The sequence below is a fragment of the Herpailurus yagouaroundi genome, unplaced genomic scaffold (genome assembly GCF_014898765.1).
Source record: "Herpailurus yagouaroundi ecotype Mexico unplaced genomic scaffold, PumYag 199, whole genome shotgun sequence".
NCBI classification, from domain to species: Eukaryota; Metazoa; Chordata; class Mammalia; order Carnivora; family Felidae; genus Herpailurus; species Herpailurus yagouaroundi.
Genome location: NW_024412430.1, coordinates 11,466,857 through 11,493,879, shown reverse-complemented (window position 1 = coordinate 11,493,879; position 27,023 = coordinate 11,466,857). Strand labels below are relative to the sequence as shown.

At 49.3% G+C, this 27,023-nt stretch overlaps 1 protein-coding gene and 1 long non-coding RNA gene across 2 annotated transcripts in view; one reads left to right on the top strand and one right to left on the bottom strand.

The window, feature by feature from the left end:
- The window catches only part of LOC121013663 (uncharacterized), a 6,203-nt gene extending 2,862 nt beyond the window's left edge, over window positions 1-3,341 (bottom strand). The window contains exon 1 of the long non-coding RNA XR_005782827.1: window positions 3,229-3,341. This is a non-coding gene — a long non-coding RNA (uncharacterized LOC121013663). The remainder of the gene's footprint in view (window positions 1-3,228) is intronic.
- FXN (frataxin) lies at window positions 3,342-27,023 on the top strand. Its single transcript, XM_040449409.1, has 5 exons — window positions 3,342-3,537; window positions 11,825-11,922; window positions 14,118-14,238; window positions 22,703-22,800; window positions 26,421-27,023. Exons 1-5 carry the CDS (start codon window positions 3,370-3,372, stop codon window positions 26,569-26,571), a joined length of 636 nt encoding a protein of 211 aa, XP_040305343.1. The 5' UTR covers window positions 3,342-3,369; the 3' UTR covers window positions 26,572-27,023.

The window sequence follows — 27,023 nt, the reverse complement described above, 5'->3', positions numbered from 1 at the left end:
TCAATAAAATACTCGATGGAATAAACTCTGACGTCTCAAAGGTTCAATGACTAGCCCATGGTTGCCCCCAGCACGTCACAGTTGGGCCTAAGACTCAGTGACAGAGAAAGGGCAGAGTAACCGTTGAGATCGTACTACGAGCCAAGTACCATTACCACAAAATCTGTATGCTATTTCATTTAATTCACACCACACCGTGTGCCGGGTACCCCCATTATCCCTATTCTACAGGTGAAGCTCAGCTAGCAGGTCACAGAGCAGGGTTATCCATCCATTCCAGGCAACCAGTAACTGAGCACCTGCTACTTACCCAGCACCGTGCCTAGCGCTGGGGAAACCAGAGGTGAAGAGAACAGACGCGGAGCTTGTACGGTAGTGTGGCGAACGTTCAGTTAGCAGGTAAGACGTGAACGAGCAATGGATTTGCCATTTGGGAGGCGTGCTGTGGAGGAAATCAATGGAGAGGAGTGACGGAGGGAAACGGGACAGAGGGAGAAATCTCCTTTAGGTACAGTGGTCCGAGAGAGGCTCTTTAAGGGCGGCACAGGCAGACTGAGGCCTGCAGAGAAGGGGCCCCCTGTGATCAGCTGGAGGAAGAGAGCTTCAGCCAGAACAGCAAGAGCAAAGGCATAAGGCACAGCAGGGCAAGGCAAGGTTAAAGACCAGGAAGTGTGGCAAGAGGGTACAGGATGACTTTGAAGGGGTAAGCAGAGGTCAGCTCTCTTTCCCCAAGAAATATATATATTTATATATAATTCTATCATATTGATTATATAGTTGATGTTAATTAATAACTACATACCAATTATCAAACACTATGTTTATATAATAACTATATAATACTGATTCTACTAGAGTGATTATATAATTATATATAACTTATCTATATTTGCAATACATATTACATCATAAAATACACATATAAGGATATATTGACAATACAAACCACGAAATTTATATAAAATATATATATATTTTTTCAACGTTTATTTATTTTTGGGACAGAGAGAGACAGAGCATGAACGGGGGAGGGGCAGAGAGAGAGAGAGGGAGACACAGAATCGGAAACAGGCTGCAGGCTCTGAGCCATCAGCCCAGAGCCTGACGCGGGGCTCGAACTCACGGACCGCGAGATCGTGACCTGGCTGAAGTCGGACGCTTAACCGACTGCGCCACCCAGGCGCCCCTATATAAAATATATTTATATGAAAGCACATAGATAAAATGTATATGCAATATACACACATTTGCATATAAGTTACTGTATATAAATTATTTAGGTATTATCTATAAAATATATAAAATTTAATAAATGTATATAATAAAATTTTAAATTAAAGAATGGATTATATAAATTATAATTCTCTCTTAAAATAAACTTAAAAAAATTTTTTTTAGTGTAGTTAACAATGTTACATTAGCTTCAAGTGTACAACACAGTGATTCCAAGAGCTTAAACGTCACGCTGTGCTCACCACTGCCCTTCCGTCTGTCCCCATATATCGTTATCACAGTACCACCGACTCCATTCCCGGTGCTGTGCCTTTTATTCTGGTAACTTATTTCATTACTGGAGGCCTGGATCTTCCTCTCCCCCTCACCCATTCTGCCCATCCCTCCACTTCCACCCCCACCCCCCGCCCCTCAGTTAGTTCTCTGTTTACAGGTCTGATTCTGATTATTTATTCGTTGGGTTTGTTTGTTGAGATTCCTCATATGAGCAAAATCATAGGTGTCTCTTTCTCAGTCTGACCTCAGCACAGATTGTGAGGCCTTCATGTTCTCTGCTCTGCTACCCGGAGCCTGCTTCCTTGGCTGCAAAGACAGGGCAGTGACATCCGCTTCGCAGGGAGCAAAACTTGGAGCACGTGCCGGGGTCTCCCGTATGCCCGAACATGCTAAGCACACTGGTGAATACTAGTGCAACTCCCCAAGTATGTAATAGAGTTGTGACGGTGTGAGAAAGGCCTCACTATCAGTGCAACAGCGGCGGGGGCTGGGGCTACTAACCAAAACACTTCCCTTCGCTCTAGTGAGGGCTTCTCAGCCCTGGCACCATTACCATTCTGAACTGGATAATTCTGTGTTGCATGGGGCCATCCTCTCAGTAGCATGTTATCAAACAGCATCCCTGGGCTCTACCCACCAGATGCCAGCACACACCCCCCCAACCCTCACTTCGTTTTAACTATCAAATGTATCTGCAGATCATTTACAGGGGGGACATGGCCTCTCCACGCCTGGAATAGGCATAACAGGTGCTCAATAAAGGACTTACAGTTAACTGAAGGAAAGACAGTATCTCTCATCCAAAAGAATGCCCTGGACAACCTCTCTGATAGCCTGTCAGATCCCACCCCTCCTATTTTTCAAGGCCCAGTGCAAATGCCACTTCTTCCATGAAGGCTTCCTTGATTGTCCCCACCCCTGCCTGTATATACTCTCCCATTCAATGCTGATATCTGATAGTTTGGGTTCCTCTTTGAACCTTGTCATTTAGTGTCCCACACATTTACACGTGTTTTATCTCCACTATTCACAAAGTACCAAGGAGGCTTTGGAAAAACTTTAGCGCCAACTATCGATCTCCTCTGCCCACTATCTTCCCCATAAAAATGACATTCTCTGGTATGCGCACTTGCCATTTTCTCAAGCATATATAAGCTATGGAAGAAACGTTCACAATCTGTATTCCTTTGCAACATACTAAAGTAAAAATGTCTTTTAAGGTGTATTAACAACTTAATATTTACCATACACTTAGCAGGGTCTAGGGCTTGTCCCCCCACAAAAAAACACTTTACATAGATGAACTCATTTTACCCTTAAAATAACCCTAAGAAGTAGGAACTTTAATAAACTCCACTTTACAGATGAGGCACAGAGAAGTTAATGAACCTGCGCACTGGTCACACAGCCGGGAAGTACAGAGTTCGCTTTTAAACCAGGCAATCCCTCTCCTGTCTGCCCGCTCCTAACTGCTATAACCTGCTATGGGCAAGCGGCTTCAAGACCTGCACACCATCCAGTTCGCGGCAAGACTGCAGCTCTCAAATCCTTCCTGGCTAGAAATCAGCAGCAGGTCACTAGGTCTCCGACACCAGGGACCTTGGTTACGCATTCACTGTGTTGCCGAAGGGGTAAGCTGTGTGCTCTGCAAGAAGCGCGCTCTCCATTTGCGTGAAACAGAGGTAGCACCGCGCTGGGAAGTTCTTCCCGAGGTCTAACCTTGGGCCACTTCCCACAGCCAACAGAAGAGGGGACCTGAGCGCCGAGCCGAGCCGCGATGCCTTCCACCGGTGGCCACCAGGTGTCGCCGCGGCGTCCCCCGAGCGGGAGGGCGGAGCGGCCGCGGACTGCGGGAGCAGCATGTGGACGCTCGGGCGCCGCGCCGCCGCCTGCCTCCTGGCCCGCTCGGCGCCCGGGGGCTCAGCCCGGGCCCGCGCGGGGGCCCCGGCGCCGAAGAGGGACGCCCCGCTCTACGGCCGCCGGGGTCTGAGAGTCCGCACGGCCGCAGCCCACGTACCCAGCCACGCTGTGAGTACCCGCGCAGCGCAGCCTTCAGGGCCGCACGCCGGAGGGGTGGAGGCCGCGCACGCTGTGGACGCTGCGGGCGCGCGCGCCGGGCACGCGCGCCCCGTCCGCTCTGGAGGAACCGCGGGCCGGGGACGCGCTCGGCGGGGGTCGTGGGGGGGTGGGGGGTGCCGGACGGCGGCGGAGCGCGCGGCTCCCGCTGCCCAGGGCGGTGCCGCCCGCTCGGCCTTCTGTTTCCCGGGGTCGCATTTGCACCGGCTTCTGCTTTCGGGTGGAAGGGGCAGTATCCGGCCATGCAACTGCGGGGGAACGCAACGCAGGGGGCCGCAGATCCTCTTTCGGAGGCCGTGGTTGTCTCCAAGCTCGCCACTTTGCTTTTCGAGAACAATTTAAGCGATCCTATATACTGTACTGGATGCTGTAATATACCTATATGTGTGTGTGACATACAGTATCAGTATGGCACATAAATATATATAAATAAAATAAAATAGTACAGGGGTGCCTGGGTGGCTCAGTCGGTGGCCCACTCTTGATACGGTCAGGACCTCTTGGTTTGTGAGTTCCCGCCCCACATCCGGCTCCTTTCTTAACATCGCAGAGCCTGCTTGGGATTCTCCCTATCTCCCTCTCTCTCTGCCCCTCAACTACTCCTCTCTTTCTCTCTCAAATAAATTTAAAAAAATAATAAAACAGTACAGTATAATAGTACCAATATAATAGTATATGTACACACACACACACACACACACACACACACACAATTAGAATGATGCTTTCAAGCACGGGCTTTTCCGAAAGAAATGCTTCCTCAAGCGAGGTGGAAATGGCAAGGCTGCGGAGTACAGTAGCTAGAGCAGCAAAGCTTTTGGAAAATGACCGGGCCTGCGTTCCAAATTCTGGTTCGATTCACGGGAGCTGTGTGACCTCTGGGGATCTGGAACCTCTCTGAGGATTGGCTTCCTTTTCTGTGAAGAGATTTAAAGGGTAAAGCCCATTTGGCCTAACTGGTGTAAGGATTACTTTGGATTAACATATATAAAGTCTTCAGCACTGAAAGTTAATTCCCCTGGGGAATGCAAAGGCGCATCTGACCCAGTAACTCCCCAGACTTGAAAGGAGGAAGCTGAAAGAAGGGCTGTGGGGTTGAGGAAGACTGCAGGGCAGGATGGACACGGTGTTTAATCAGGGTCTTGAAGATGGCCAGGGAGGGAGAGGAGGGTATTCCCGCAGGAGAACCTGCCTGCCTGGGGGAGGAATGCAGACGGACATCCGCTCTGAGTGGCTGGTAATGCCGGGTGGGTTGTCCACGCGGACGGAGGCAGGTGAAATCCAACTCAGATTGCCTGGGGAGCTCTGGAATTTGGACTTTATTTTTTAAATTTTATTTATTTTGAGAGAGATCAAGCGTGAGCAGGGAAGGGGCAGCGAGAGAGGGAGAGAGAGCTGTCCGAGCAGAGCCGGAGATAGGGCCCGAACTCACCGACCGTGAAATCATGACCTGAGCCGACATCAAGAGTCCAGTACTTAACCGACTGAGCCACTCAGTCGCCCTTGGAATTTGGACTTCAGACTTAAACTTCCCACCGCCCTATTCTTTGGCCGTGTTTGAAGACGAGTTAGGATTGGTTGCCAATATTCAGAGTTGGGACCTTGATACTGGGTTCCCAGGACTCTCAGGAAAAATAGGCGGTTATGGCCATGCTGGTCCCACGATGCCCCGGCGCAGAACACAGACACTTGTTACCCCTCTCCTTCTATGCCGCTCCCACGGGGAGCTGCCCTAGCTTGTACTTGGACCCCTGCTGGTGTAGGCCAAGGGTTGCCAGCAGTTTTTCATTTAGGACCGTGACAACATACGCATGGTCTTTTGGATGGCATTTAGTGGCTGAAGGGCCGCTGACTCAGCAGCGTGCCCAACTCACAGCCAGCACCCAGGAGGCAGGCACTGGCACACACTGGGATTGGGGGTAACTGGGAGGTTGGGAGGTAGTTAGCTCCCTGGGTCACCCATTAGGCCTCCTCTGCCACAGTAACCTAATCAGGTTTGCTGAACTTGTCTATCACGCAGCTCCCTCATCCATCCCTAATACTTGAAGAGTTGGGTCAATGATGGTGGCAACTGGGACCACCATGTTTTATTTTGTCAAGGCGTTAACTGTCCCCAGGTTGGCCCCGAAAGTCCCCATGCACTGCAGAATCCATCAGGACCTGGCTTCCTTCTGGGGGCCTCTTCCCATCCTTATTTTCTCTACTGCCATTCCTACTTCTCCAGCCCTGTCCAAAAGACATGGAAGGGGAGCCACATGTGTAATCCTAAATTTTCTAGAAGCCACATGGAAAAAGTAAAAACAAGCAGGTGAGATTAATTTCAGCAACACAAAGTGGCACCTGACTGGCTCCGTCAGTGGAGCGTGTGACTCTTGATCTCAGGGTCATGAGTTCAAGCCCCATGTTGGGCATAGAGCTCACTTTTTAAAAAAAAAATGTCAACAACACATTCATGTAATCTAGCTTTTCACGGTATCATTTCAACATTTAATCAATACTGAAAAGTCATTGAATCACTTAACATTCTTTTTTAGTACTCATTCTGACAAATTCAGCTTGCACACTTCAGCACCTGCCAGCTCAGATGTTAAGCTGAATTGCTTGTGGAAATGTTTCATTTCTGTTTCGCAGAGTTCACTGTAGAAAAACAAAGTCACACACTCGAGCTGTTCCAAACATGTTTTCAGTTTTCCAGAGACTTGACTCAAGTATCATTTAAAAAAAAAAAATTTTTTTTTAACGTTTATTTTACTTTTGAGACAGAGACAGAGCATGAACGAGGGAGGGTCAGAGAGAGAGGGAGACACAGAATTGGAAGCAGGCTCCAGGCTCTGAGCCGTCAGCCCAGAGCCCGACGCGGGGCTCGAACCCACAGACTGTGAGATCGTGACCTGGGCTGAAGTCGGACGCTTAACCGACTGAGCCACCCAGGCGCCCCTCAAGTATCATTTTTAAATGACGATCGTGTCAGGTTTACAGTCCAGGTCCTTGGTCCCACCAGCCACGTTCCAGGCGCCCCATGGCCACGCGTGTGTGGCTCGCGGCTTCTGCGCACACACAGCTCTGGAGTAGAGCGTGTTAAGCTTCTGATTGTCGGTTCTTAGCTCTGGCTGCTCGTCAGAAGCCAGGATCCCCAGAAAGGTCTTCCATCTAAGTGTGAGGCTCCGTGGCCCAGGGCTGCCTCTGGTTCCATCATGCAGCCCCTGGCCCTACTGAGAATGAGAGTGGGACAGAGCTGGTCCTCCAGCCCTTTTCCTTGTCACACGGGAGGCCCCTCCAAGGAGGAGATAATGTCATCACCTCTGACCTAACTTCATAAGCCCCCGCTGCAGCCCTTGCTACACACCTTGGAAGGCTTATAGACATTAATTTTTGTAGAGGGACAAGATCCTCACCTATGATCCCACGATCTTTTGACCTTAGGCCTGGCAAGCAGGTTATGCCCTAATTAACTTTATTTTTTTTTTTCTTTTTTATTTATTTCGAGAGAGAGAGAGAGAGACAGCACATGGCAAGGGGCAGAGCGAGGGAGACAGAGAATCCCAAGCAGGCTCTGCACTCTCAGCGTAGAGCCCGACACGAGGCTTGATCTCACGAATGATGAGGTCATGACCTGAGCTGAAATCATGAGTTGGATATTTAACAGACCGAGTCACCCAGGCGCCCCGCTTTATTTAGGTTTATTTGATTTATTTTGAGAGAAAGAGAGAAAGTGCGAGTGGGGGAGGGGCAGAGAGAGAGGTAAAGAGAGAATCCCAAGCAGTCTCCGCACCATCAGCATGGAGCCCCATGTGGGGCTCGAACTCACAAACCCATGAAATCATGACCTGAGCTGACGTTGGATGCTTAACTTACTGAGCCACCCAGGGGCTGCATCCCTAATTCACTTTAAATTCATTTTTATTGTCTTTCACAGACAATGTATGTGCGTTTATACATACAACAGTGTATATAAAATATCTATCTTGTTTAAAGGTTAATAACAAACTCCCATGTTTTCACCACCAGATGAAGAGAGTGAATATTGCTGGGGCGCCTGGGTGGCTCAGTCGGTTAAGCGTCCGACTTCGGCTCAGGTCATGATCTCACGGTTCATGAGTTCGAGCCCCGCGTCGGGCTCTGTGCTGATGGCTCAGAGCCTGAAGCTTGTTTCAGATTCTGTGTCTCCCTCTCTCCCTGCCCCTCCCCCGCTTGTGCACACTCTCTCCCTCACTCTTTCTCTCTGTCTCTCTCAAAAATTAATTAACGAAAAACATTTAAAAAAAAACGAGAGAGAGATTAGAATATTGCTTGTTCCTTGAAAGCTCTCCCCGCTCCCCCCAGGCCTCCCTGAAGGGAATCTGCTCTCCTGAATTCTGTCAGGCATCCCCTCCTTTTCTTAGAGTTTCACCCCCTACATACGTCTCCCTAAAAAACATTTTGCTGCGTTTATTCCACTGTGACTTGTTCCTTGGATTCAGGGTTGTCTCTGAGCCTCGTCGATACTGATGCACACAGTTGTCATTTATTCGTTTTCTCTGCCGGGTAGTAGCCCATTGGGTGAGTACATCACACTCTGTCCAGTCTCCTTCTGGTGACATCCGGGTGATCCCGCCGTGGCGCTGCTGGCACGGATGGTGCTGTTGTGGGCATTCCTGGCCACGGACAGAGGCCCTTTCTGGATGAATTCCCGAGAATGGCATTGGCTACGTGAGGAGCCAGCAAATGTTCAACTCACTTGATGCCAGAGTGGTTACACCAGTCCACGCTCCCTGGAGTGTGGATGAGAACTGAGTCACTCTTCCAGTCTTGTGCTCTGCCGCGGGGGGCCCCCGGAGTGAGGGCTGTCCTCCCTGCTAGCCCCCCAGGCCGGGCCTCACCGGGGCTGGTCCTCCGTTGGGTCATGCGGTTCCAGGGCTGGAGCCGGAGACTGTAGGCCTAGCAACCATCTCGAATCTCCTCAGGTGCCTCCCCTGCTGAGCTCAGGGACCGACCGAACCCTGGAGACTCAGGCTTAGCAGACCCATCACAGAGCAATAGTCCAAGGGCTCCAGGTGGCTTGGAAGCAGGGAGGGCGGCTGCCGGGAGGCTGCAGGGGGGAGCACCCCTAACACAGCCCTCAGCGCTGCAGATTCCATCTGCCTCTGCCTAGCACAGCAGGGCTTCTTCCCTGATCCCTGCCTCCTGAGGAGGAAACAGAGAGTCTGAATGGTTAAGCAGGTACCCAGGGAATGTTGGGTTGGGGAGAACAGGTAAGAGACCAGCAAGATGTTTCTGGCAACAGTCCCTTTGATGATTACACACAGCCGAGTGTAGACTTCCACTCCTGGCTGTTGAGTAACTTGCATTAGCCCGAACCTCCCACCAACGACGGCCATCAAAGATACAAAAATCAGAGCCAGGAATGAAAGAGAAAAGAAGGCTGTGTGAAGGTATCAGAGAGACATGACGGGACTTGAGAGGACCCTGGAGAGGAGGGAAATTCTGAGCCCCTAGTCTCAAACTTCCCTTACATGCCTGAAACTCTGTACGGTTCCCAGGCGTACGATTCTTTCCTTTGTGGCCCGGACCCTGGGGCCAGACAGCTTTGGGTTCAAATCCCAGCTCCTGCGCCTTGTCTCTGTGTCTCCGTGTGACTTTGCTCAGTTTCCTCATCTGTGAAATACAAATACAGCCTCATCTTCATTTTTCATGGGTCCTGAACTTGTGAATTCACCTACTCAATAAAATGTATCTGTAACCCCCAAATCGATACCCAGGGTGATTCTGCGGTCACGCTTGGGTGCACGCAGAGCAGCAAAACACTAGAGGCGCCCCCCGCTTGCATGTTCCCACCCCGGGTCAAACAGGGCGACTCCCTGCTTTGTCTCTCAGCCCCCACACTGTAAACAAGTGTCCTATTCACCGGCTACTCAGTGGCGTGTTGTTTGCATTGTTGTGATTTTGTTGCTGATTTCACCGTTTAAATTGGCCCCAGCCTAGTGCTGAAGTGCCGTCTAAGCGCAAGAAGGCTGTTAGGTGCCTCGCGGAGAAGACAAGTGCCCTGGATCGGCCCCATTCACGCCTGAGTTACGGTGCCGTTGGCCCCGAGCACAGTGTTCATGACTCAAAAATATATATTAAACAGGATGTCTTTAAAAATTTTTTTAGGGTTTATTATTTTTGAGAGAGAGAAGACAGAGTGCAAGCGGGGGAGGGGCAGAGAGAGAAGGAGACACAGAATCGGAAGCAGGCTCCAAGCTCTGAGCTGTCAGCACAGAGCCCCATGCGGGGCTTGAACCCACAAACCCTGAGATCACGACCTGAGCGAAGTCAGATGCTCAACCAACTGAGCCACGCAGGTGCCCCTTAAACAAAACGCCTTGAAACAGAAGCACATGTAAAACAAGGTTATGTATTGATCGGTTGGTCAAATGTGACCTGAGGCCAGCAGTACCCTAAGCCTGTATTTCCCTTAGGAGCAGCTCACTAATCTAGCATTCTTGGTGACTTTATAGAGCATAACTGTCGCGAATCACCACTATAATAATAGTACTTGCCTCACAGGATTGTAATGAGGACTAACCACGTCCATTTCTATCAACACCAAGGGGACGGTGAGCACTCTAGAATGTGTGGCTATCACACCGGTTCTCTCACTTCTTCAGAGCCAACCTTTTAAAATCATGCCCACTTTGGGGCGCCTGGGTGGCTCAGTTAAGCATCCGGCTTCAGCTCGGGTCATGATCTTGCAGTATGTGGGTTCGAGCCCCGCATCAGGCTCTGTGCTGACAGATCAGAGCCTGGAGCCTCCTTCAGATTCTTTGTCTCCCTCTCTTTGTGCCCCTTCCCTGCTTGCACTCTGTCTCTCTGTCTCTCTCTCAAAAATAAACATTAAAAAAAAATTAGTTAAAACCATGCCGTCTGGGAGCGCCTGGGTGGCTCAGTTAGTTAAGCGTCCGACTTCGCTTCAGGTCATGATCTCACAGTTCATGCGTTCGAGCCCCGCATAGGGCTCTCTGCTGTAAGTACAGAGCCTGCTTCAGATCTTCTGTCTTCCTCTCTCTCTCTGCCCCTCCCCTGTTTGCATGCACACATACTCTCTCTCTCAAAAGTAACATTAAAAAGTAATAAAAAATCAAATCAAATCATGCCCTCTGTGCTCTGCATTTGTTTCCCCCTTGTCTGCTCACTTCTCAGCCCCTTGCCCTCTGTCTTTTACTTTCCGAGTTTGCCAAGGACATTGATGGCTCATGAGAATAACAGCCTTGAGCCGTGCTCCAGAGTGACCTTTGGAGAATGTGCGTCTTGCCACCAAGCCCCTCAAGCCCTTGGATGTCTTCCCAGGATGAGGTCCAGCTGAGTGCCGTCACAAGGCCCTGTGGCCCCTTCTCCATCATCTCCACTCCAGATGTATCACTTTTCTCTCCCTTTATAGGCTCCATCCCCTCCCACACTGGGGCAGGTCCCTCAGCCGGGGTCCCCTCTGGTGCCTGTCACTCTCCTCTGGTTATGTCATTTGGCTCTCCAGCTGATCAGTAGCGTTGGCTGCTTCAGAGATAGGAGCCTGGACACTCAGACGTTATGGACTGGGATCAATCAACAGATCCCATGGTCTCCTGCAGATCGTGTTAATGAGACCTGCCCGTCTGAGGTCCTCTCTTCTGGACATCAGCAAACATCTGCCTCTTACCGTTCATTGTTGCTTGTATTCGTCAGACTCCGGGAGCTTTGCTGATGCCTCCCTGCCTGGCCTGTGCTAGTCGCCTAGAGCAATGCTGCCCAGTAGAGCTTCCTGTGGTGGTGACTGTGTTCTGTGTGCCACTAGCCACACGAGACCTCAGGACGCTTGACACGTGGCCAGTTCAACTGAGAAACTGACTTCTTAAATTTTATTCCAATAAATGTAAATGTAAATGGCTGCCTGTGGCTCAGGATTATTATTTTGAGCAGCACAGGCTTAGAGCCTGAGAGAACTCCAGGTAATGTATGTATGGAAAGAACGTGAAAACATTTCCTAAGAAACATTTCCGGGAGGAGCCCCATGGTTGGCTCCATCGGGAGAGTGGGCAACTCTTGATCTCGGGGTCAGGAGTTTGAGGCCCACGTTGGGTTACTCAAATAAATTAAAAAAGAAAAGAAAAGAGAAGAGAAGAAAGAAAGAACTACTCCTGGGAAACTTGAATGTGGTTATTCTCGAATGTAGGAGTGGTGAGACCATGCATTCACTGACTGTAATACACTGAAAAATGGTAACGTTCTTCTTAACTTTGGCTTTTAGAGTTTGTGCGGCCACCGCCTCGGTCAGACTGTGAAGGTCAAAAAGCAGAGTGTCTGTCTGATGAACATGAGGACAGCAGGGACTTTGGGCGACCCTGGGTAAGATAAAGCACCTTGCACATCAGAGACCTCTTCCCCCGTGCCCTCCCTCTCTCTCAATACACGACATAGGCCTACGTGCACATATTATCTTTTTTTAAATTTTTTCCTTTTCTCTTACCATTTTTTTTACAAAAAAAAAAAAAAAAAAAAAAAAAAAAGCCCATCCCATACAAAGCCTGTTATCTCCCTTAGCGGCAGCACTCATGAGCATCTTTCCATGTCACCAACTACCTACCACATTATTTTTAAGGAAATAATATGAAGCTTTCTGGATACACCGACCGTGGTTCACTTAACTCATCCCCTGTTGCTGGACATTTAGGTTGTCTCCACAGTTTTGTTATCATTCTCTTGGGTGACTTAGCAATTAGGGTAGGCCAAGCCTCAGTAACAAAGAGACCCAAACCTGTAACGGCTCAAGGCGGTGGTCTGTGTCCCTGTGTGCAGACATCCCAGGGTGGGCATGCCTCTGTGCAGTGATTCGGTCAGCCAGGCTATTCCACCTTCCTGTGACTTGTCAGTACCTTACTGTCCCCTGCACGGTGGAGGCCGGTCACCCCGCCCATCCCACAGAAAGGGACAAGGGCATGGAAGCCCTGGAAATGGCTTGTCACCCACTCACATTTTAGTGGGAAAGACGTGGGCACATGGCCACAGCTATTTGCAGGGGATGCTGGGAAATACAGCCCAATGGGTAGGAGGACGCAGTGGCTTCTGGTGCAAAGCTCCCCAGCACTGCTCCAGTCTGCCCCCCGCCACTGGTGTCCGCACAGACCCTCCTTTCACACAAGCGCACACACACAAACACACACATACACACACACCCAATGGAGAGGGGCTGCTTCGCTTCCTCACCAACTCTTGATATTTCCGGTCTCTTCTATTTTAACCATCATTCTGGTGGCATCTCATTGTGATTTTTCTTTTAACGTTTATTGATTATTAAGAGACAGACACAGAGCGTGAGCAGGGGAGGGGCAGAGAGAGGGGGAGTCACAGAATCTGAAGCAGGCTCCAGGCTCCGAGCCGTCAGCACAGAGCCCGACGCGGACTCGAACTCACAATCTGCGAGATCATGACTTGAGCCAAAACCAGTCGCCCAACCAACTGAGCCACCCAGGCACCCCTCATTGTGATTTTTTTTTTAATGTATATTTTCCTGAAGATCGATAAAGTTATACACCTTGTCATATGTGCACTGGCCATTTGGATATCTTTCTAAAAATGATACCCGTTCAAAGTCTTTTTACCCTTTTTTTCTATTGGGTTTTCTTTTTCTTATTGACTTGTAGTTCTTTCTATATTGTGGAAATAAGCCCTTTGTCAGATACATGTAGCGCAAATAATTTTCTCCCACTTTGTGGTTTGCCCAGTATAAATCTTAATAACAAAAGCAATGGAAATAAGCACAATGTCCGGCTGAAGGAGTCAGGTTCAATAAATAACATAAAATACCATGAAAATCTGTATGTGCTAATATGGAACAATTTCCAGAATATATTAAGTAAAAACTGCACAGTGCTTCATTTCTGTATTAAAAAGAATATAAAGGGGTGCCTGGGTGGTTCAGTCGGTTAACCATCCAACTTCAGCTCAAGTCATGATCTTGCGGTTCAGGAGTTCGAGCCTCGCATCAGACTCTGTGTTGACGGCTCAGAGCCTGGAGCCTGCTTCGGATTCTGTGTCTCCCTCTGTCTCTGCTCTTCCCCTGTTCATGCTCTGTCTCTCTCTCTCCCTCTCTCTCTCTCTCTTTCAAAAATAAGTAAATGTTAATAGTAGACCCTCCCTAAGGGCTTTTAAAAAAAAAGAGAATATAAAATTCTGGACAGATACAGAAGAGACTGTTACTCGTAGTTGACCATGGATGGGGCTGCTTATTTGGGAAAAAAAGTTTACTTATAAACTTTTTCATGTTGATTAACTTTTTACACTGTACATGTTAACTATTTTCCGTGTATTTTTTAATTTAAGGAAAAAATAAATATGTCGGGGCGTCTGACTTGCTCAGTCAGTGGAGCATGTGACTCTTGAATCTCATGAGTTCAAGCCCCATGCTGGAGGTAAAGCTTACAATGAATGGATCAGTCAATCAGCCATTACAATGAATCAGTCAATCAATGAATCCATCAGCCAGGTTGACATTAATAAAATGGAGCTGTTTAGTAAGCATGTGTTTTGTGTTTCCCCTACAGCTCTCTGGATGAGACCACCTACGAAAGACTGGCAGAGAGGACACTGGACTCCTTAGCAGAGTTTTTTGAAGACCTCGCAGACAAGCCTTACACACTGAAAGACTATGATGTCTCATTTGGGGTACCTCTTAGCTCATTTTCTTTTTCTTTTTCTTTTCTTTCTTTTTTTTTTAATAACATTTTTTTCAATTTTTTATTTTTGAGAGAGAGAGAGAGAAGCAGAGCATGAGCAGGGGAGGGGGAGAGAGAGAGGGAGGCACAGAATCGGAAGCAGGCTCCAGGCTCTGAGCTGTCAGCACAGAGCCTGACGCAGGGCTCGAACCCGTGAACCGCCAGATCATGACCTGAGCTGAAGTCGGATGCCTAACTGACTGAGCCATGCAGGCGCCCCTTTGCTTATTTTCATTATTCTGCTTCTTCCCTAAGAATTCTAGCTCACTAAAATAAAGAATTCCGCTCTAGGGGAGCCAAGCACCCAGCAGCGTGCGGTTACGTGTCGGACCGAAAGACTGGAGACGGTGTTGCAGCCTTGCTCCACCAGGCTTGTGACCTTGGGCAAGTCACAGCCTCTGTTTCTCCTTAAGCCCTATTTCTTCTTGCAAACAGTGGTTCTCAAGCTCCACTCAATACCTATAAAGGTAAATGGGAGAAGAACCCAGGCGTATGTTTATCTAGCAAGAGGCCTCTGATGCGGGCCTGGGGAAGCCTGAGCTAGACTTCTGCTTAAGCAGCATGTGTTCAGAGCACACAGACCTGGGTCCCAGTCCTGGAGATTCTGATTCATAGGTCAGGGTGTACTCTCAGGAAGCAAATTCTTGAGAAGCTCACCTGGGATTCTAATGTGCACCCTGGGTCCCACCCCTAGAGATTTTTATCTGGGAGTATGTCCCAAGCAAGGCACGGGAGCTTTTTAAAGTTTTTATAATCAGGGCACCTGGGTGGCTTAGTCTATTGAGCATCTGACTCTTGATTGCAGCTCAGGTCATGGTCCCGGGATGGTGGGATTGAGCCCTATGTCAGGCTCTATGCTGATCATGGAGGCTGCTTAAGATTCTCTCTCTCCCTCTTCCCGTCTCCCCTTCTCGCCCGTGCTCTCTCTCTTTCTAAACAAACCAACAACAATAAAGTTCTGTAGTCAGTCCCCAGATAATCCTAATATGCAGATCTCGGAAGCCAAGGCAGTGCTGCTCTGCACCGACTGACCACCGGGTGGCAGACTTGAGTAAGGGGCCACCTTTGGATTTACAATTCTGTTGAGGCCTTAGGGACCAGCTCCCTCTTGGCCAGGAGAAAATCCCCCACGGAGGTTAATCCTCTTGACAGCAGTTAATTAATAGTTGGAAGTGTCATGAAGTGTGCATTTTGGATTAAACCATGGAATTATTTAGGACGACCAGCTGTCGGGCGTAAGTGATAAAAATGGTGTTGGATATTGCCGTGGAAACAGAAAAGGGACTCCACCGGATGGAGCAGGTAGCAGAGTCTGGAAGATTTCAAGCCTGGTTGTAAGGATAGGGAGGGACTTTGCGGTCAAAACAGAGGCAACGGGGCGAGACAGGATTGGATGCCTTCCAGGTGATTGCGGTCAGCTCAAAACGCAGCATCTTTCGGGTAGGGCTCTAGAAATGCCTGTGCAGACAGCCTCAGAAGGCGAGTTGCTCGGGAACCATTATAGACTGGCCTCCCCAGCTTGACTGCCTGTGGGCTGATGGAGCTGGGGCGTTAACAGCTCTCCCCTCCCCCCGGCCTCCCCATCAGGGGCTGGCTGGACTTAGAGGGAAACCAAGTCTCGGGCTGACCTCGGCCTTACATACAAACATTCATTGACATTGGATAAGCGTCCAACTTTGGCTCAGGTCGTGATCTCATGGTTTGTGAGTTTGAGCCCTGCTTTGGGCTCCGCATTGACAGGGAGGAGCCTGCTTGGGATTCTCTCTGCCCCTCCCCGCCCCTCTCAAAAGAAATAAAAATTTTTTTTAAATGCCACAGAAACAGTCCCACCCCTCGTTCTTATAAGATTAGTGAGATTACTTAGTGACTCGGGTATTTTGCACGAGTGTTTTCATTAGAAGCACGTGGGGCAGTCTTCTTGGAGCGGGATTCTGTTTACCTCCCTGAATCAGGCAGCCAGTGTTCCTGGTCAGTGGTGGGTCACAGGACCTTCCTGAATCTTCCCTGCGGAGTCTCTCTCTAAAGAGTGACCCAGCTGCTGGCTTTCTGTAAACCGTTCCAATACGGGAGGCACCTGTGTTTTTCTGGCCAGAAAAACCTTCAGTATCACTCTCCTCACCAGGGGAAAATTACTTCTAACAAATCATTTGCTAATTAGGAAATTCTCTAGTATAGATGTAGAAACTAAAGGCTTATATAGTAGCTGCCTCTGTTGTTGGGACTTCTGATAAAGAACTTTGAAGTGCTGGGGCACCTGGGTGTCTCAGTCGGTTAAGTGTCCGACTTCGGCTCAGGTCACGATCTCACGGTTCATGAGTTCGAGCCCGCCATAAGGCTGTCTGCGGTCAGCACAGAGCCTGCTTCAGATCCTCTGTCTACCTCTCTCTGCCCCTCCCCATTCCCTCTCTTTCTCTGTCAAAAATAAATAAACATTAAAGATGAAAAGAAAAGAAAAGACACTTAAAAAAGAAGAAGAACTTTGAAATGCTATCTACTCTGGGGTGTGAATTCCTGATTAGAGTCTCCCAGGCGCTACCTAACTTCTATATTCCACATATAAATCTATTGAAACTACATTGTAGGCAATAGAACACCTGTAACACTATTACTTGAGCTTTGTTGGGGTGCCGTCTTTCCCTGTCCCCACGGTCCGGTTGGGCATCACCTCCCCTGGGAAGTCCTCCTAGATGTTCCAGGCAGATACCGCCCTTACCTTCTTGCCCAGCATGCTGAGAAGGACTCCATGGAGCACCGATCGCCCTGGGTTCTGTTTACACATCAGCTCCCATGGCTAGACCAAGCGCCTCGGCAGCCAGGACACGGTCCATTCTGGGTGTCCCCAGCACCCGCAACATGGCCAAGTACATGACAGGGATTTGACAAGTGTTGATTCAGTACGTAAATGGAACGGCGCCCACTCACTTTAACAAAACACACTTCCACTGATGCCGGTCAGCATCATCGGTATTTTCCCAACTTGCTACTGGCCGAGTAGACAGATCAAAGTGGTGATCCAGACAGGCACAAGAATACGTCCGTTCTGTTTGCTCTCTGTGCAGTAGGAGATGTGAGCAGCTCCTGACTGTTGCGTCTTCCTGTCCGTGGGGTGGGTAATGTTGGGGGTCAGTGTCTGGGTCCGGGCCTCCCCGCCAACGGCACTGCCATTAGAGGGGATACCACCAAAGCTGAAAGTACCGCCCGTCCCTAGGCCTCCGTGGCATCTGCTGCTCGTGACCGGCGAGCCCCCTGCTCTCTGAGGGGTTGATTCCAAGCCACCTTCCTTTTGTGCCTGGTGCAGCCCTGGCCCCTGACATTTTGATGAGAATTGGTTTGCAGTCATGTTCTTTATTCACTAAGCTGTTGGCATCTCACGGCCAGACATTTCTTAACCTTTTCTGGGCCTTCTCCGGAGAAAATCTTCCCCGAACACCTATGAGTACAATTTCAGCTTTGCAGCGGGGGCTTTCGCAGACACCTGAACACCACCTCTGGGTCCCAGGTCACAGACCCTTGCTCAGAGGCAGCATTTTATTGGATATGGAGACAAAGCATCTAGCTTCTCATCCTGGATTTGTATTTTCTTTCCAAGAGTCCTTTTAAAAAATTTTTTTTGGACTGTTTATTTATTTATTTTGAGAGAGAGAGAGAGAGAGAGAGAGAGAGAGAGAGAGAGAGAGAGAATCCTAAGCAGGCTCCATGCTGTCAGTGCAGAGCCCAACGCAGGGCTCGAACCCACTAACCGTGTGATCATGACCTAAGCTGAAATCAAGAGTTGGATGCTTAACCCACGGAGCCACCCAGACGCCCCTGGCGAGCGAGCGTCCTTAAGCAAATGAGCTTAACTCCTGGGAGTGGCAGGTTCTTCAGCTGTACAGTGAGTGACATCCCTCCACCTCTCCGATTTCTATTAGGGATTGCATTTTAAAATGCTACACGCTCATTATTCTTACTCTTTAAGAGGAAGTTGTATCTGTATTTGGAGTATGGGAAGCCACGTACACATGAAATCGCCTGACTCCGCCTGCCATCCCGTGTGTGTCTGTTGCTACAAAGTGAGCAGCGACAGCGGAAATTGCTCCTTTTGCCGCCATATGTGGAGGGCTGATACTGACTGGCAGGAATAAGCCGCCACCCGCTGCGGCCAAGGGCTCTTCTGATTGTGCAGTGCCGGGGTCAGCAGCGACTGTTTCAACTCTCTCCCCACTTCCCCTGCCCTCCTCTGCATTTAAGTCCGTCCACACTCCCAAAGCAGTCTCCGATTGCCCCGTAAGGAATAATGCTAATGAACAAAAAGCCCGCTTCATCTGGTCTCCTCGCGGCCGGTTCTGAAAGCATTAAAACTCCTGGTGACCCAGTAAGGCAGCTTAGTTTCCTTCCACTCCTTCCCTCCTCTTGCCAGTTTCCTCTGGAAACAGCCGCTGGCTCCACAGGGGAAAAGTACTGACACACAAAGAACAGGAGGAGGGTGGGGACTAAGTGCTGAGACCTTCTGCCTTGTGTAACCTGGCTATTAACGTCACGCACGTTAATCACCGTGCCTGGTCACCCTCCGCTCCGTTCCCGCCTCCGCCGATGTAGGTTTGCGTCCATCCGGTTTTTTGCACAGAGAACGGATGTGCTGCACACTGAAGGCGCTTGGGTGAAGAGACAAATCGGGGCGCCTGGGTGGCTCAGTCTGTTAAGCACCGGACTTTTAGCTCAGGTCATGATCTCACTGTTTGTGGGTTCGAGCCCCGCTTCAGGCTCTGTGCTGACAGCTCAGGGCCTGGAGCCTGCTTCGGATTCCTGTCTCCCTCTCTTTGCCCCTCCCCCACTTGGGCTTTTTTTGGTCTCTCTCTCTCTCTCTCTCTCTCTCTCTCAAAAATAAACATAAAAAAAAAAAAAAAAACAAAAGACAAATCTGCACTCAAGGTGCTTAAAGTAGTGGAGGAAAGGCAGTCAGTGCCCGGCTAACAAGCGGGTGGCTCAGATGCAGGGAGGAAGGCACAGAAGGGCTGTGGGGGCACCCACGCACAGGCTCTGGCCCCAGCTGCGGGGTGTCAGGGTAACCACGCCAGAAGTGCCTCAGCTGGGGCTGCTGGTCTTGGGGGTGGGGGGGGAACGGGTGCTGCAGAGAAGCTGCTGGGGCCGGCGGGGGACGGGGAGGTGGTGGGAGACAGCTTGCAGCCTGTGCATCTGGAAGAAATCTCACAGTTGCTTTATGAATATGCTCTTTGTGAAGGAGCAGCCAGTTCCCTGGAATCGGGGCAGAAGATTTTGAGTTGGAAGGGGCGCCTGGGTGGCTCAGTCGGTTAAGCGTCCAACTTCGGCTCAGGTCATGATCTCACGGTTCATGAGTTCAAGCCTCGCATCGGCCCTCTGAGGTCAGCACAGAGCCTGCTTAGGCTCTGTCTCCCTCTCTCTCTGCCCACCCCCCCTGCTCATGCACGTGCTCTCTCTCTCTCTCAAATAAACATGAAAAAAAAAAAGGTTGTGAGTTGGAAAGAGATGATTTTGGCTTTGAGCAAATAGGATCTGCATCCTGACTGGTCTCCTGTTCTAAGGCGCGACAGTGATCAGGGGTGTGCACAGGGAGCACCCACGCCCCTCCATCGGTGCACGGAGTCTCTGAAGGAGGCAGCACAGATGTTGTCCTGAGGAAGGGGGCAGGGCTGATGAGACTAAGACCCCACCCTCTGTTCTCTCCTCTGCACCTACCCCTCCTTCATCGTGGGGGACAAGGAGGCACGACGGGGCATTGAAGGACCAGATAGGTCACCCTGGAAACAGTGAACATCTTGAACCCCTGAGCCCGGTATCTCATGAAAGAATAAGCCGTAAAAGTATGTACAGGGGGAGAAGGAATGGGGAATGACTGCTTTTGGCTGCGGGGTTTCTCTTTGGGGTGATGGAAATAGTCTAGAATTAATGATGTTTGCACACATTATGAAAACACTTTGTGAAATACTAAAAACTACTAAATTGTACAGTTTTTTTTTAATGTTTATTGATTTATTTATTTTGAGAGAAAGAGAGCGGGGGGAGGGTTAGAGAGAAAATCGCAAGCAGGTTACACTAGGTCAGTGCAGAGCCTGACGTGGGGCTCAAACCCACGAACCGTGAAATCATGACCTGAGCCAAAATCAAGAGCCACCCAGGAGCCCCCGAATTGTACCGTTTTAAGACACATGTAAGTAAATGAAAGGTGGTAGTTCTACCAAAATAGTAAAGGTGGATTTCAAGAAAAAAAACTTTAAAAGACGTACTTATGGGGCACCTGGCTGGCTCAGTGAGTGCAGCATGTGATTCTTGACCTTGGGGTCACGAGTTCAAGCCCCACACTGAGTGTACAGATGATTTAAAAAATAAAAAATAAACTTTAAAAACAAACAAACTTACGTACCCTTTGATCCCAGCCCTTTTCAGAATGCATTTAAAAACTGGCAGACATGCCTGAGAGTGAACAGCTTATATCCGAGGTTCATGGGATTGAGAGAGCACTTCGTGTTATGTAAGGAACAACCTGTTTTGGACCCACACAGACCTGGACTTAAGATCAGCTCTCTCAGTTCCTAAGTATTCCTTATTCCCCGGTCCCTGTGTCCCTCACCTGCAAAACCGGAATAACGATTCCCATCTCTGATGGTCACGGTCACAGTGGAAACACTTTTACACAAAATGCCAAACACCGAGCCTGGCACAGAGTGGGGTACTAGACGTTAGTGGTTACTACTTATATTGATGTTTTCATTGTATTTACACTCTCTGTATTCCTGATGTCTGTGTGGTTTTTGTTTCTTTCATAATCAGAAAAAATGTTATTGAAAATAGTCTGGGTGGCTCAGTCGGTTAAGCATCTGACTGCGGCTCAAGTCATGACCTCATGGTTCATGGGTTCGAGCCCCACATCGGGCTCTGTGCTGACAGCTCGGAGCCTGGAGCCTGCTTCAGATTCTGTGTCTCTCTCTCTCTCTCTGCCCCTCCCCTGCTCGCACCCTGTCTCTCAAAAATAAACATTAAAAAAAAAAAAAGATAAAATATATATATATAGCCCAATAGAGTCCTCCTCATCCCTTGCCCATCAGTTAAATTATTATTATTAATTATTATTATTGTTATTATTATTATTATTACTGTGGTCTACCTTTTTAATAGCTCTTTGTGTTTGAGAACCAAACACAAAGTGTTCTCAGAAGCATTCGGGGCCTCTTGATTGGACAGGGGCTCTAGAAGCCCAGAGAAGGGTGGCCATGTGTTTGCACGGGTTATGCCTCGGGCGGGGAGCATTGAGAGAGCCTCCCTCCTGCACAGCAGCTCCAGTAAAGGGAACTGAGCTGTGTAGCTGCTGCTATAAGATCCTGCACATTCTAAAGAGACCTCAGACCTTGAGAGTAAAGGGCCCCTTTGTTGAAAGAGTGTTTTCAAATTTAAATGAGCACTTATTGAGCGAAGATGGACCAACTCTTCTTTTAAAGAATTCAGGCCTCTTGTAGGGGAAAATAAAGCCCTTGAGAGCAGCCTGTGAGATGTGTGGGAAGGGTCTGAGAATAAAACTAGCCTGGAGTGTCAGCCTTCTATTAGCAGAGCAAACGTTATTGCTCTTTTTTTTTTTTAAGTTTATTTATTTTTGAGAGAGAGAGAGAGAGCAGGAAAGAGGCAGAGAGAGAGGGGGAGACAGAATTTTTGAAGTAGGCTCTGTGTCGACAGCAGAGAGCCCAACGTGGGGCTCGAACTCACGAACCACGAGATCATGACCTGAGCCAAAGTCCGATGCTTAACCGAGGGAGCCACCCTGGCGCCCCTATGATTGCTCTTGTAAGACAAGCAAAGCAGGTAGTTTACTTCTTTCTTTCTTGCATTTCTTCCTTGTTTTGGTAATGAACTTGTCCTGTCTGATGTTTGGGCTGACATGGTTCTCTGGTGCATTTAAGTAGGCTTTTTTTTTTTAAGTAGGCTCCATGCTCAACGTGGGTCTTGAAGTCTCAACCCTGAGATCAAGAGTCAAATGCTCCACCGACTGAGCCAGCCAGGCGCCCCGGTGTCTGCATTTTTTAAAGCCCTCTTGTGTGTTCTCGCTGGTAGTTAAGGGAACCAAGGTAGCAGGCGGGATTCGGGGCCTCCCGTTTGCCAGCTGTAAGACCTCAGACAAGCCGCGGCTGTGTCCTCACCCCGAAAGGGGAATAATGATAATTCTTGCCTTGCTGGCCTCGCAGGGAGTAAGAGAAAGCAGGATGACGTCCAAGGATTATTGTGATTAATCACAGTCTTGCCCAGAGAGCAGTGTGCTTTCCACATGACCTGCCGATTCTATACACGAAAGACGTCTCTTCAGGGTGTATATATATTGTGTGCTTGTATAAATGGACCGTATCCAGGTCTGAAGCAATTGTGCCCAAGAGCTAACTTTGTCTTTTATTTTCCTCCTGATCCACTAGAGTGGTGTTTTAACAGTTAAACTGGGTGGAGATCTAGGAACCTACGTGATCAACAAGCAGACCCCAAACAAGCAGATCTGGCTGTCTTCACCATCCAGGTAGGTCCCGAAGTCACAATCTGGCGGTGTTCAGCTCACGTGCGATGTGGCATCGCGGACCCTTTAAAGGGGGCGCCACTTTGTGGGCGGGCGCATGTAAGCACACCTCTCCCGATGCTTCGCGCTCCCCCCATCCTTGTAGGATGGTCAACTCCGCTTCTGTACCTTCTGTCTGCCGATCATCTGGCAGATGTTGAGATCCTGAGGTGCTGGCGGATATTGAGATGTCCGTGAGATCGGAAGCAAACAGTTTAGAACTTTTCAGAACCTGGCCCGGACCGTCTTTCTCTATTAAATCATTGCCCGGCCTTTTGAAAAGCCAGCTTTTGTGATACTGCAGCATTGGAAGGAGTTACCCTTCGTCTTCAGAGCAGGTTAAAGTTTGACCTCTAGCTTGTTTTGAGCATCTCCGCTAGAGGTCGGTTGAATTCCCTCCACGGAATTAGGCGGCTTGGCCTGTGGACGTGGGAGAGCCTCTTAAGCTTCGACTCCAGGGCATTGAATCCCTCCTGCCTCTCCCGCTGACCTTTTTCAATCCAGTGGAATAAAAGATTGTGTTGCAGGCCCCCCGCCCATGCTGCATCTCAAGGCCTGAGAACGTGCAGGGAGAGAGGGTCCCTCGTCCGTCTGGATCCATCTGGATCCGTCTGGGTGGTTATTAGAGAGTTATAGAGAGACACTCACAAAAAGCTCTCAGACCAGCCTTCCTGGGCCATTTGTTAGCACTTCCAAAGAGAACACACACTGTGAATTGGGAAAGGCCCAAATATAACCAGGATGGAGTTCTTTGAAAGCCCAGTGGTATTTGCATTAAAAAAAAAACAAAAAAAAAACCTCTTCTCCTGTCCCAATGTTCACATAATTTTTAGGCAGTTAATATTATACTGTTTATCATGCAAGGGTGTGTAATTATTGGTTCAAAATAAGTAAAGCGTTGTGCCTCCTTCACCCCAACCCTCATCGAGGAAGTAGGTTGTAATTTCACAAAAACAATCCCAGAAATCACTCATTTCTAGCAAGGCCCCTTACAGATTGCATTGGTTTTTTAGACCCAGCCAGTTTATTCGAAGTTGGATGTTTTACCCTGTGTGGGCCAATCACACTGTTCTCTTTGGCCTCAAACAGTTGTCCCAACCCCCACCAGAGAGGTGATAACTGTCCATGCTTACCTTCGCCCCCGGAGGAACTGGACGAGAAACTGGGTGGACCAATTCAAATGCGGCCATCACCTTTGGGGACCGGTGGCTGTATAAATACCGGGCAGGCCACCGGGTCCCCTGGTGATGGCTCAGTTCCCTCCGTGTTGTATCTGGAGGTTGAAAAGGCCCGCCTCGTGTTTGGACACACCTGCCAGTGATGGGCTCCTAGCCCAGGCTTGTTTAGACTGTCATTCTTGATGGGAATCTGGAAAGAAAATCTGCCAAGGAGCCATTTACGATCACAGGTGCTGTGTTCCCCAAGGAAAAACAGGGTTATTTTCCACTGGACTTTTCACGCCCAAAATAATCTTTCGTGGGGCTGCATTTCTGATATTTTGGGGGCTTTTTTCAGATGACAGCTTTTTGGGGGGTGTAGAAACATTGGCCTTCCCCGGCCACCCTGCCCACTCGGGGAAGTTGTAGGACGGGATACAGCAGAGGCCTGGGTGGGCACCGGGACGCCAGTGCCTTGACTCCAAGCCCTGGGGGGGCAGTGGAGGGGTCTGGGGGGTTCTCACGCTGTACCTGGCACTCCGGAAGCAAGTCAGAGACCAGGGCCAAGCGCGTGTTCCATGGATTTGGTCCAGACTGTCAGTTCTTGGTATGTGGCCCGGATACTTTGTATGTGGCAGGTTGTGCGTATTGAACCAAGCCCTCCGTCCTTTTGGCTTACCCCTCTCATCTCCGTTGTTAGGCAAGGGTTCAAACCCCAGCATTTGGCTGATAATACAGAAACCTTTCATGTTTTTATAGCCCCCCAAAGATGCTCCCCTTCTAAGTGTCTCTCTTCCCTGGCAAATTCCTCCCAGTCTTGACGTCAGGAGATCGCTCCCTGAGTGTGCAGGTGAACCCAGTGCCCCTTCTCGTGGGCCCCCGGGGTTCTCTGCTTCACCCCCGTTGGGGCATCGCGGTGGACCAGCACTGTCCGCTGGCTTGCCCGCCCCCCCCCACCCCCTGCACTAGGCTGAGAGGAGGCAGGACTGACGGGCACAGTTCTGCACCTCTGGAATGACACCACACGTCAAAACCCAAGCTCACCCAGGCCCACACAGATGCAGCATCCCAGCATGAATGGATGGATGGATACTCTTGTTCCCTGGGTGAGCTTGAGGTGGAGGAACTCTCTGTTTCATTGGCTTAAAATTGAATTAAGGAAGGGGCGCCTGGGTGGCTTAGTCGGTTAACTGTCCGACTTCGGCTCAGGTCATGATCTCGCGGTCCGGGGGTTTGAGCCCTGCGTCGGGCTCTGTACTGACAGCTCAGAGCCTGGAGCCTGTTTCAGATTCTGTGTCTCCCTCTTTCTTTGACCCTCCCCTGTTCATGCTCTCTCTCTCTCTCTCTCTCTGTCTCAAAAGTAAATAAACGTTAAAAAAAAAAAATTGAATTAAGGAAAAAAATATTTTTTTTTAAATAGTTTAGATGTTTGCCAGGGGCTGGGGAGAGGATTGTGAGGGAGTAACTGCTCCATGGATACACAGTTCCCTTTTGGGGGGATGAAGGGTTTTGGTAGATAGAGGTTGTGGTTGCACATGTTATGAATGTACTAAAATAATAGTAAGAAGAAGAATATTGGTAAGGGACAGATCATGCCAGTGGTACACAAATGGCCATAATTTTAAAAAACACTCTGGGGGCGCCTGGGTGGCTCAGTTGGTTAAGCGTCCGACTTCGGCTCAGGTCATGATCTCGCCATTCGTGAGTTCGAGCCCGACGCGGGGCTCTGTGGTGACAGCTCAGAGCCTGGAGCCTGTTTCAGATTCTGTGTCTCCCTCTCTCTCTGACCCTCCCCCATTCATGCTCTGTCTCTCTCTGTCTCAAAAATAAATAAACGTTTAAAAAAAAAAATTTTTTTTAATAATATAAATAAATAAATAAATAAATAAAATAGAAAACACTCTGGAGTGCCTAGGAGGCTCAGTCACCTAAGTGTCCAACTTCAGCTCAGGTCATGATCTCACAGTTCGTGGGTTCAAGCCCCGCATCGGGCTCTGTGCTGTTCAGAGCCTGGAGCCTGTTTCGGATTCTGTGTCTCCCCCTCACTCTTTGCCCCTCCCCCTCACACACTCTGTCTGTCTGTCTCTCTCTCTCTCTCTCTCAAAAAGAATAAAATAAACTTTAAAAAAAAAAAAAAACCCACCGCCTCTGACATAGCACATATCATACGTGAGTTGGGAAAAGCAAAAGGTCAGAATGTCATCTGCAGACTCATGGAGAGGGTTCAGATGTTTTCAGGACTCTTGAATCGTTCCAGAGGGTTCACTGTGTACTTGGTCTTAAAAAGAAAGACCCTGAGACAAGACAGGCGTCTGCCTTGTGAAATGTACTTGCTGGAGCGTCACTACGGCTGGTGTCTGGGTGGCCGCGTATGGGGAGTCAGCATCTGTCCGCGCAGACCCTCTGAGGATCTGTTGTGTCTTGCAGTGGGCCGAAGCGCTACGACTGGACCGGGGAGAGCTGGGTGTATGCCCACGATGGCGTGTCCCTCCACCAACTGCTGACCACCGAGCTGACGGAAGCCTTAAAAACTGAATTGGACTTATCTTCTCTGGCCTATTCCGGGAAAGGCACCTGACGCCTAGCCCAATTCCAAAGACATTAAAAGCTGTGATGCCAAGACCCCTCCTTCGTCCTGCAGCTCAGTGTCTGGTTTTTTTCCATTCCCACCTTTGAGGACACTTGCATTGCTGGGAATGGCGCCCCAGAAAGAATGTGTGGCTTCCCACCCTCCCCCAGGTTCGGATGTTTAATTTCCATAGTTTCTTTGTTTTGTTTTGGGATTTATTGTCCGATTTCCTCCCTCACAAGATATCACTTCTCTTTTATAATCGTCCATATGCTCCTACATTTGTATGTAGCCTTACAACCGGGAAAAATCAGAAGGGACACTTCCAGGAGAAAAGTGACTTGATTTCACTATTCATTCTTTGAAGGACTCAGCTGCAAAAAGCCACATGAAAAGCGGCTGGCCGGCCTCATCTTTCTGTCCCCAAATGAGCCTCATTAAAGAGTTGCCTATAAACGCTC

What these genes read in the sequence shown, in the direction of transcription:
- FXN (XM_040449409.1), top strand. Translation starts at nt 3,370, where the DNA reads ATGTGGACGCTCGGGCGCCGCGCCGCCGCCTGCCTCCTGGCCCGCTCG. An exon ending in ACTATGATGTCTCATTTGGG is followed by an intron (nt 14,239 to 22,702) that starts GTACCTCTTAGC and finishes CTGATCCACTAG; the next exon opens with AGTGGTGTTTTAACAGTTAA. An exon ending in TGGCTGTCTTCACCATCCAG is followed by an intron (nt 22,801 to 26,420) that starts GTAGGTCCCGAA and finishes TGTGTCTTGCAG; the next exon opens with TGGGCCGAAGCGCTACGACT.